At 43.8% G+C, this 11,875-nt stretch overlaps 1 protein-coding gene across 1 annotated transcript in view; it reads right to left on the reverse strand.

Moving 5' to 3' along the window:
• Positions 1–11,875, reverse strand: part of PTGFRN (prostaglandin F2 receptor inhibitor) — a gene marked incomplete at its 5' end in the record, with an annotated part of 43,566 nt that overhangs the window by 24,967 nt on the left and 6,724 nt on the right. Inside the window, one exon of the mRNA XM_009890087.1 lies at positions 8,241–8,666. Within this exon, the coding sequence (XP_009888389.1) occupies positions 8,241–8,666 (426 nt within the window). The remainder of the gene's footprint in view (positions 1–8,240; positions 8,667–11,875) is intronic.

The following is an 11,875-nucleotide window of genomic DNA, read 5'->3' on the forward strand; positions in this document are numbered from 1 at the left end:
TCCTGATGCACACACTCTTTGTGCTATTGATCTTCATGTCAAAGCACCGGGTCCTAGACACCAAAAAAGAGATCCTGTATTTGGTCTCTCATACATGTACTTAAGACAAATACCTTCACATGATCAGAGAAGCTACAGATGTAGAGAGACAACTCTCTCTACTATGTGGGCTCCAAATGCCTCACTTCAACTATTCCCTGAGCCACAGGTCAGGCAGCAGTACACAGGGGAGTGTCTTGTCCCCAGTAAGGACAGAGCAAACTTTGTTCCTAGACATCCTTTCCTGACTTTCCGTTTGAGGGCAGCTGAAAATGCTGCTTCTACCACTTATTTTTGTCAATGAAAAGGAGACAGGAGTGATGGTAGCATAGGACATCATGTCATCTGTAGAGCTGGTGGAAGAGAACATCTGAATCCCAGAGATATAGCTGGAGAACAGCGGTAGAATTCAAAAGGGTTAGAAATCACGATGCTGCATATAGAACTGGGAGACATATTCTTATGAACATCCTTTCAAAGCATTTTTCTATCTTTTAAAAATCCCAAATTCCTTAGGTTGGATGAATACAGAAGGCAGAGGCACCTACTCTTATGTGAGGCTATAAGAAATGCAGACCAGAATAGACAAAGGGATGCAAAAACCAGCACATACAGGTGCTGAATGTTTCTTGGTGCAATAAAGCAAAAAAAAAAAAAATAAATCAAAGGAACATTTCTGGATCTGTAATAATATTAGACCCCTGCATATGTAGTAAAGTATAACAAACAAACAAAAAAAGCCCCATATCCTATCAACTAGAAATGCCTGGATTGCCATTCTTACCAGTACTGTTCTGTGCCAAAATTGTTCTCCTTCAGTAGCAGCAGATGAAATGTAATTAGCACTCCATCACCACCACCTAGAAAAGCATGTAGTTGTCTCTGCATGTAACAGTGCACATTATGGGATAGAGGAGAAACCAAAAATTTGGCACTTAGGTTAGAAATAATAGTAATCTGCAAGAGAAGTTAAGTGGGAAAGGAAAGTTTCTTCATGTTTCCTATGTTAACAGAAACTACTCATCAGATGTTATGCTATAAGACAGGTCAGAGAGGTCAAAGAAGATTTTCTTTCAAGAAATGCATCCTAAGATCTCATTTCTAATCTTCCAAGAATTGCCCAAGAGGCAATGTCGGTGTCTTGACCACTACCGTGCATGCTTGCCGCCCCACGCACACACCTGCAATCCCATGTAGAGTCTCACCTCCTTCTTGTAAAGCTCCATGAATGAAAAGCATGATAAAACACACCCTGGTCAGTCATATACAGGAGGCTGCAGTCAGCAGAGTTTATGTTGGAAAACAGTAGGGGGAAGAGATCCTAAGTAAACCATACCAAAAGCTTATAACCAGTTTGGGCGCTACTCCAAGACAGAGGGCTAGCAGCAGAAGAAATCTTAGCCAAACATTTCAGATAAATTTTGAGTAATAAACTGCATTTTGCAGCCTGACAATGCATGCCTCTGCCTTCCATCACTGGTCGCTCCAAGTGGTTAAGCCACACTATAATTCCCTTGCTCTCGACCACAAAGTGCATGCTCAGATTCAAGAGTACTTCCTGGGTAGTGACCAGAAAGATTTTTTCACCTAATCTAAGCAAGTCAAATTGCTACAGAAGCCTAACAGCTACAAGGGCAAGGAGACTTTAGGAAACAGCAAACGCCTTCCCTGCACTCCACTGACTCCGGTCTGAAAAGCAGCACAATGGCCATGGCTAACAGCAACCTCAGAGCCTAATGTCAGCAGCCTCAAGTAATGCCATCTCAATATTCATAAAGGCTTCTTCATCCCCCAGTGCACTAGCTAGATTGTAAGTACAGGGAATCCAACAGACATTAAGGTAATGACAGCTCTGCCTTCGTAGGAGAAGGAGACTATACAACACCCTGAGGTACAATTGTTGCCCCAGCAGCTCTGATAATTCAGCAGGCGTACGAAGGCCTGCACCACAGCCTGACACATGTATATACACAACACAATGGCTCTCCCCACTGCTGCACGCACACACACAGCTAGACCATCCTCATCAGCCTGCTCCCCTGCCAAGCAAAGAGCACAAACACTTCACCCTCAAGCAGAGATGGGCATGAGGAGCCCAGCCATCCATGACTGGCACTTGTACACTTAACACACTTTCTTGTTCCTATACCCAAACTGGCACGTACACCTGGCAGCTTAGTGCCATAGGTAGGGGAATTTCTTTGCTCAGGAGGAACTGCACATCTGTAGTATGCAGTGTCTATTATACACTAGCAATGGTAAAGACAAGTGGGTGGCAGAAATATCACCTGTTCTCTATTTGCAGGACTTCCTGAAAGATTAAGATGCCCTTGCTCCCAATTAAATGTGATGGGAGGGCCTGGGTAAGCATTTAGGACAAGTAAAATTATGTTAAATACAATTATTTTGCAAATTAAAGACAGAAGTATTAACAAAACCCCAAATCACACCTTTGGGATTTGGAATTTCAATTAAAAGATAATGTTCTCTTTCACAAAGAATTCCATGCAGATCCAACGTTGACAACACTGGTTTAGGAAACAAGCACCAATTCTGCATTCCACTGCAAACAGCAATTGTGTTTTAAATACAGGCAATACTCACATTCTAATTAATAAATAAAATTATCTTTTAAACTACCAAACTTTTTTCTGGGTTGAAAATCATGTACAGAGCCAGTCAAAAAAGGTTTCCTCCCTTAGAATCATAGAATCGTTTTGGTTGAAAGAGACCTTTAAGATCACCAAGTCCAACCGTTAACCTAGCACTGCCAAGTTACCACTAAACCATGTCCCTCAGCTCCACATCTACATGTTTTTTAAATACCTCCAGGGATGGCAGCTCAACCACTTCCCTTGGCAGCCTGTTCCCATGCACGACAACCCCTTCAGTAAAGAAATTTTTTCTAATATCCATCCTAAATCTCCCCTGGTGCAACTTGAGGTCTTCTCGTCCTATCACCTGTTACGTGGGAGAAGAGACTGACCCCCACCCCACTACAACCTCCTTTCAGATAGTTGGAGAGAGCAATAAGGTCTCCCCTCAGCCTCCTTTTCTGCAGGCTAAATAATCCCAGTTCCCTCAGCCGCTCCTCATAAGACTTGTTCTCCAGACCCTTCACCAGCTTTGTTGCCCTTCTCTGGACACACTCCAGCACCCTGACATCTGTCTTGTAGTGAGGGGACCAAAACACAGTATTCGAGGTGCAGCCTCACCAGTGCTGAGTACAGAGGCACAATCACTTCCGTAGTCCTGCTGGCCACACTATTCCTGATACAAGCCAGGATGCTATTGGCCACCTGGGCACACTGCTGGCTCATATTCAGCCAGCTGTCAACCAATACCCCCAGGTCCTTTTCCAACAAGCAGCTTTCCAGCCACTCTTCCCCAAGCCTGTAGCGCTGCATGGGGTTGTTGTGACCACAGTGCAGGACCCAGCACTTGGCCTTGTTCAACCTCATACCATTGGCCTAATCCATTGATCCAGCCTGTCCAGATCCCTCTCTAGAGCCATCCTACCCCCAAGTAGATCAACACGCCCATCTAGTTTAGTGTCATCTGCAAGCTTATTGAGGGTGCACTCGATCCCCTCTCCTTTACCCCTTTTTACTGATTGGAATTTGCACTCTAAATAAGAAAAAAATAACAATATAATTGATGCTTTTCATTTTTGAGGTGAGATAAAGATGCTTTCTTTGTCACCTTGGAGGAGAAGAGGGTAGAAGAAAGAGGGGAATAAACAAGTCAGGCAGACAACATCAAAAATAACAGTGATCTATGATAATGATTGGCTGCATTTGCAAAGCTGAGTAAGCAGAAAGACATGTGAGCATTATAGGTCCCAACAGAACAAAAGAGAAAAAGAAGATAAAAAGCCTTAAGTTAAAATGGGCAAGCATACAACTTATTATACAACACACACAAAAAGAACTTGGACATCTTCACATTATGTTTACATTTTGAGCAAAGGCTTCCTTATCCTGAACACCCCTCTGTGCTGACTGACCTAGACACAACGTAAAACCATTTCTCCTTTCTCAAAAACTCAGAACAACCTTTTCCAAAGTGGGATTTCTCCAAAGTCCTCCCCCCAAGCACTGCTCTTAAGTTAACACAGACGATGCAAGTAATGAAATAGTTGGAAGAAAAGCCTCTGTGTAGGCACAAGCTATCCAAGGAAAAGGCAAATTTCTGTTCTCTCCTTGGGCAAACACGTGGGAGCCTGGCTGCTTGCTTTTATAAGCACAGGGAGCAGTTAGGGACTCAAATCACCAGAGATACTTGTCAAAACAACAGTCAGAGAGCAGAGGCAGCAGTAGATTAACTCCTTCATAGTTGCTGGCTACAGCAGTGGGCTCACAGCCGAGTCTGAAGCTCACACGAACAGGAGATGGCAGGGGACAGGGTACACAGAGAAAGGCAGCTGGGCTAAACTGCTGAAAGAGCGGGGAGAGTGGGGGCGGGTAAGGGGTGGAAGGGAAGAAAGGGAAATCAAACCTATATATTGGCCCCCCTCCTCATATACATATAACACGCTTTTTCAGGAGGAGAAGGTGTTTGTAGGAGAGCTCACTTTCACATCATAAATCCCCCAACTCCAAGTTTTGCCAACAAAATGTACTTTTCAGCATAGGGACTATAACATTTACATTTGTGTTGCAAAATTAGCAGAGTTTTTGGAATAAAACCAGAAACAAGGGAATATTCACACCTGTCACAATTTGTTTTCCCTCAGAAATGTCAACACAGGCTGCGACATTTCAACTCCAGCTGGTCTCTCTATCTGCTGCAAAGGCAACAATCCATTACGCGTGCATGCACATATACACACACTCGTGTTGTGGCCTAACAACTGAACTAATTGTGACCAACATTCAGCATTAATGAGAGATTTCACTCCTGCTGGAGAAGCCAGCTTCAGTGAAAAAAAGAATGACCTTTTCATGGACCGTGCTTAGTTTGGGGATGAAGGGAGTACTCACTGCCAAGTTACCACTAAACCATGTCCCTCAGCTCCACATCTACATGTTTTTTAAATACCTCCAGGGATGGCAGCTCAACCACTTCCCTTGGCAGCCTGTTCCCATGCACGACAACCCCTTCAGTAAAGAAATTTTTTCTAATATCCATCCTAAATCTCCCCTGGTGCAACTTGAGGTCTTCTCGTCCTATCACCTGTTACGTGGGAGAAGAGACTGACCCCCACCCCACTACAACCTCCTTTCAGATAGTTGGAGAGAGCAATAAGGTCTCCCCTCAGCCTCCTTTTCTGCAGGCTAAATAATCCCAGTTCCCTCAGCCGCTCCTCATAAGACTTGTTCTCCAGACCCTTCACCAGCTTTGTTGCCCCTCTCTGGACACACTCCAGCACCCTGACATCTGTCTTGTAGTGAGGGGACCAAAACACAGTATTCGAGGTGCAGCCTCACCAGTGCTGAGTACAGAGGCACAATCACTTCCGTAGTCCTGCTGGCCACACTATTCCTGATACAAGCCAGGATGCTATTGGCCACCTGGGCACACTGCTGGCTCATATTCAGCCAGCTGTCAACCAATACCCCCAGGTCCTTTTCCAACAAGCAGCTTTCCAGCCACTCTTCCCCAAGCCTGTAGCGCTGCATGGGGTTGTTGTGACCACAGTGCAGGACCCAGCACTTGGCCTTGTTCAACCTCATACCATTGGCCTAATCCATTGATCCAGCCTGTCCAGATCCCTCTCTAGAGCCATCCTACCCCCAAGTAGATCAACACGCCCGTCTAGTTTAGTGTCATCTGCAAGCTTATTGAGGGTGCACTCGATCCCCTCTCCTTTACCCCTTTTTACTGATTGGAATTTGCACTCTAAATAAGAAAAAAATAACAATATAATTGATGCTTTTCATTTTTGAGGTGAGATAAAGATGCTTTCTTTGTCACCTTGGAGGAGAAGAGGGTAGAAGAAAGAGGGGAATAAACAAGTCAGGCAGACAACATCAAAAATAACAGTGATCTATGATAATGATTGGCTGCATTTGCAAAGCTGAGTAAGCAGAAAGACATGTGAGCATTATAGGTCCCAACAGAACAAAAGAGAAAAAGAAGATAAAAAGCCTTAAGTTAAAATGGGCAAGCATACAACTTATTATACAACACACACAAAAAGAACTTGGACATCTTCACATTATGCTTACATTTTGAGCAAAGGCTTCCTTATCCTGAACACCCCTCTGTGCTGACTGACCTAGACACAACGTAAAACCATTTCTCCTTTCTCAAAAACTCAGAACAACCTTTTCCAAAGTGGGATTTCTCCAAAGTCCTCCCCCCAAGCACTGCTCTTAAGTTAACACAGACGATGCAAGTAATGAAATAGTTGGAAGAAAAGCCTCTGTGTAGGCACAAGCTATCCAAGGAAAAGGCAAATTTCTGTTCTCTCCTTGGGCAAACACGTGGGAGCCTGGCTGCTTGCTTTTATAAGCACAGGGAGCAGTTAGGGACTCAAATCACCAGAGATACTTGTCAAAACAACAGTCAGAGAGCAGAGGCAGCAGTAGATTAACTCCTTCATAGTTGCTGGCTACAGCAGTGGGCTCACAGCCGAGTCTGAAGCTCACACGAACAGGAGATGGCAGGGGACAGGGTACACAGAGAAAGGCAGCTGGGCTAAACTGCTGAAAGAGCGGGGAGAGTGGGGGCGGGTAAGGGGTGGAAGGGAAGAAAGGGAAATCAAACCTATATATTGGCCCCCCTCCTCATATACATATAACACGCTTTTTCAGGAGGAGAAGGTGTTTGTAGGAGAGCTCACTTTCACATCATAAATCCCCCAACTCCAAGTTTTGCCAACAAAATGTACTTTTCAGCATAGGGACTATAACATTTACATTTGTGTTGCAAAATTAGCAGAGTTTTTGGAATAAAACCAGAAACAAGGGAATATTCACACCTGTCACAATTTGTTTTCCCTCAGAAATGTCAACACAGGCTGCGACATTTCAACTCCAGCTGGTCTCTCTATCTGCTGCAAAGGCAACAATCCATTACGCGTGCATGCACATATACACACACTCGTGTTGTGGCCTAACAACTGAACTAATTGTGACCAACATTCAGCATTAATGAGAGATTTCACTCCTGCTGGAGAAGCCAGCTTCAGTGAAAAAAAGAATGACCTTTTCATGGACCGTGCTTAGTTTGGGGATGAAGGGAGTACTGAGCAAGCAGCCCACCATTTCTCTCTCCACTGAAGCAGAATCACAGCAGAAGCTTCCCAATTTGCTGTTTAGGAATTGTCCCTAAACAACTTTAAACTGATTTCAAACTACTTGTCTCTGAAATACAGTTCTCTGCCTGTGACTGCCTGAGATACACTGTTAAACAAATCTAACAGGAAACATGCCACTTAGCTAAGTACAGATTTTTGTCAGGCATTACATCCTAGGTTATCCTATTCCTTCTGTCCCTATCCAGGAGACCCTCTTGCATGACCTTACACCTAAGCCAAAATGGTATCACTCTACAGGACACACAGGATTCATATACCCATTTTAAACCAGTGTTAAGTGATTGAGGTAACTATTTAGTTTCTAAGAAATGCTTCCAGAGTCAGTTTAAATACTGACTAGAGCTAGTTCACTTCCGCCTAAAAAAGGCCCAGATCCAGGCAAATCACTGAATGACTTTGCTCTGCCACCCACTTATTTTTTGATACTACTATGCCCACAAGCTTCCTCAGAAGTGCCTTCTGAACATGGGCTTATAAGAGAGAGAAAAAACAACTCTCAAACTGGTAGACAGAGGACAAAGTGAGTGACATTTCTCTTTTCACCTCAAGACAACCCTGTTGCTAGCAGCAAGATGCATCCTAGAGAGACCAAAATACTCTGAGTCACGAAAGGGGGCAATGACCCCAGCATCACTGCTGGATGCCACCCCTGCCACAATGACAGCCCAGCTCCCAGGAGTCTCAGCACAGTTTGATTGACATACCTCTGCTTTGCACTTCTACTCCAAACTGTTCCATGAAACTGGTGAGTGCTGTTAAAGAGTTACTTTCCTCCCCTAATAAGAGGCCTTTACACAAGGCAACAGTGTTTTTCCTCTTCATAACACAAAACCCCATTTCCAAAGCCTATTAGCAGGCCTACTGGCCAACGGGCTTACTCAAGAGAAAACTATCTCAGCTATCCAGGTCTTTCAGCAAACAGGTACAAGGTTCCTACCTTGTGTAGCCCAGAAAATGCTGACAGATGCAGAAGTCACATCTTTGCTCTTTACCCAGCTGTTGTTGCGGTGCCTATTCCATGCAGAGATGACACAAAAATAATCCCCTCTGTCACTTTCTGAAGTCCACTGGATTCGTAAACTGAAGGTGTCAACAGCCTTTTTAGAGAAGATTATTTCCCCATTCTGAGTCCGCTCTCTGCTCCTGTCCCCAAGCAGCAGAGTCCAGTCTGCATCCATCGTGGCCAGGAGTTCCTCTGTCACCACATCGTCACTGCGCAGGCGCTGCCTGTAGTACCAGGAAACTGTGAAGCGGATGTTTGCTTCGGTGTCCTGTGCATTTGTGATCCTGCAGTTCAGCTCTGTGGGGTCATCTGAAAACCTGGGTGTCTTAGAGGCATTCAGAAACACCTCATAGTCTGGCTCTGCAGGAGAGGAAACCCAGAAGAAAGAGGTTAGAACTACAAGCATAAAGGAGGAAGTGCCAGAGAGTATTCAGAGGTACGGCTAACTTCTAACATCCAGTCTGTGAAAGCACCTGAGCTAGAAGCCAAGTGCCAGAATATGCATTTTTCTTACAAGACCTGGGGACTGGGAACTTGGACTCCAGCTCTCAGACTTGCACCAGTCTGACAAGTACTCCTAGGCCTGCATTTCCAAACAAGACTTTTCGTTTCATAGGTCTAGTCAGACTATTTCAGAAAAATCAGGACTAAGAACTTGTTGGGGAAAACCATTCCCTTCTTTAGGCCTGGCCCCAAGAACCCACCATGTTTCAGTCCAGTCAGTCACTTTTTGCGCCTGTTCAAATGCCTGGAGCAGCCTGGAGCAACAGAAGACTGGTTATTCTTTAGCTTTAGACTGACCAGAGACATCCTATTTCCCTATTTCTCTCCAGGGTAAGAGGTCATTTCCCATCCTGAAATGCCTTCTTTTTGACACTTAACCATCCCATCATGTCTCTACAATATGGTTTAAGAATGTTAAAAAAACAACCCAAAACCCAAACACCTCCCCCACCTGCACACCAAAACTAGGGGGCATGGTTACCACCATTGGCACAGGCCACAGGCACACCAGTAAGCACACAGTAAATTTCAGCAGGCAGCATAATAAATACTAAGTAGGTTAAGAGTCAAAGATGTGTAGATCAGAAGAGCTTCATGGTCTGAATAGAGAAGTACATGGTGTACAGCTATGAAGCTGGAATACCTCAAGCTTGAAAAGGAGTGCCTGAAATTCATGGGTTAAGAATGGGGCTGTTGTATTTAAATCTGAAATAGCTGACTGTCCAAAGCCTAAAAGCGATAAGGCAGTCGCATGACTATTTTCTCCCAGACTACAGAGATAGTAAAGGAAAAAGATTGCAGCAAGAACCTCACACCACAGAGGAAATGCATACTTATTTACTAGTGTTAGAATATTTTTCTGTCTTGCTGTCTACTATAATTCAGAAAAAAGATTAGCTTTCCAGCTGTTCGGCCAATACTCATCACATGGGTTTTACATTGTAAGTGTATTCAGCACTCTATATTTATTACTTGCTTTATGTTTTAGTTGGCATTTTGCCCTCCTAGAAACAATTAACTGAAGCTATAATTGGGACAGAGAAGGCAATCCAAGGCTAAAACTTAGGCTTAGCTCACCAATGAGCCAAGATAATAAAGCATCTTAATAGAACTGCTGCGCAAACTGTGTGCGCATGCAGTTTTGGATTTCAGATGCAAAGGATAAAAACAATTGTATTAAGCAAGCTGGCTGCTGCTATGTCAGCTTGCAGAAAAGATCTCTCAACATCAAGTATTATGCATGCAGTGTCCTTGCATCTAGCAAGAACGAGGGTATCAATACACACCAGACACTAGAGTATCTAGTGATACTGATGGTGAGTTTCTGCAGTATTAGGTAATGCACAAGCATAAAAGTACTGTTTACCTAAGTCAGTAGTACCTACTACCAGTGAACATAAGTGCACACTTCCAGTGTAAGTAAAGCAAAATAAAAAGAAAAATGCACAGAATTCTTCTGCTTCAACCAAGGCATAGATTATTAATGGTGGCCTAAACCCACTTTTGGTGTAAGTCCCCATAGATCCTACAGTTACACTACTCTTCCTGTCTCATTCACAAAAGACTCGTGTTCTCCAGGGCCTCATGACGTATTGCTCCTACTCTGCAATTTTCTTATCATTCCCCTCATCTCCCCTTTCCCCCCAAAATAGAAGGCATTCAAGACCAATTAATATTTTCACAGCAAACACTATGAAAGCAGAAGTTCTTCTCCAGACAGGAATGCAAGAAGGAAAAAGCTGCAAGAAACTTGAGTTTTTAGATAATCACTTCAGGTTTGTTTTATTTGCGGGCAGGGGAAGGACCGCTAAGAAGAGTTTTGGCTTTGACAGCACCACTCCATATAGGCGCTTCACCCTGACAGACACTTAAACAGAGGATTTAGAAAGAATAAAAGGCTGGCTGGATAAACCTCATTCCTCCACTCTGTCAGCTGTCAAAGAACAGCCTCACTGACAGTTCAATGACTTAATACTCCCAGCAGCTCTTAACTTCCATTAAGGAGGAGTTGGTGAATTCTGGATGCAGTTGAAAACCTCAAATGCTGAAAATTTATTCTACTTTCCCTTGCCCTACCAACCACGTGTCTGCTGAAAAGCATGTTTTATCCTCTCCTGTTCCCAAATAATGCCAAATTGGAATGGAAAGAATATGGCATAGTCCTACAGGTACAGGCACTATGAGTGAGTACGTGAGCATGCAGTGCACCTGTGCACGCATGAATATGTGAACACACATGCACATGCACCCAAGTGGGGGAAGAAGGGAACGCTCACAAATTGAATGTGCAATTTGAATGGTTGAATGAGGATAGGAAATGAAGACATTCATCACTTGTGCACTTCTAGCGTACACTACAAGTATACTTGGAAACGGCCACAGCTCAACTGCTCTGTACAATGCTAAAATGCAAAATTTGAAGTCATTGTCACCAAGATTTAACCTTTTGACACAGCTATTTATTTCTGAAAAAACAGGCTTCAGAGTGGGCTCTCATATGCTGCCCTCATTCAGTACTTTTATGTCAGAGGAGCTCTGCCAGTACCACCAATTTCTGATGACAAGAGGCTCTGAACGGGTACATTGAGAGGGTTTATGCCTGTATACTTGCATCCAGTCAAAGCTGGGAACAAACAACAAGTACTACAACTCAATCAGTTCTCCCCCAGCCTCACATCTACGTTCATTCATGCTTCCAACACAACCATACTTTGTGAATTTTAGAAGGTGCACATACCTTACCTACAGCATCCTGCAACATCATCCTGAATTTCACTGTTTCTAAATTGAAGCTATTCTCTCCAAGATTAAACTAGGGGACAAGATGGATAGGCTGACATATCTAGACCTACTCCTAAATCAACAGGCTTTTTAGAAGTTTTGCTGGAGTTTCATTTTCAGTGTTTCTCCCAAGTAACTTTACTTCTAAGGATATTTGCATAAAGAGAGCTCTCCAAAGCTTAAGCGTTCAGCTGGGATAATAAAAGCAAAAGCTTTACAATCTGCAGCATGCATGCACGCATGATGTCCAAAACAGATTTGTCTTGGGAAAGGGGCGTAGGGAA

This window comes from Charadrius vociferus, unplaced genomic scaffold (genome assembly GCF_000708025.1).
Source record: "Charadrius vociferus isolate BGI_N301 unplaced genomic scaffold, ASM70802v2 scaffold287, whole genome shotgun sequence".
Taxonomy (NCBI): domain Eukaryota; kingdom Metazoa; phylum Chordata; class Aves; order Charadriiformes; family Charadriidae; genus Charadrius; species Charadrius vociferus.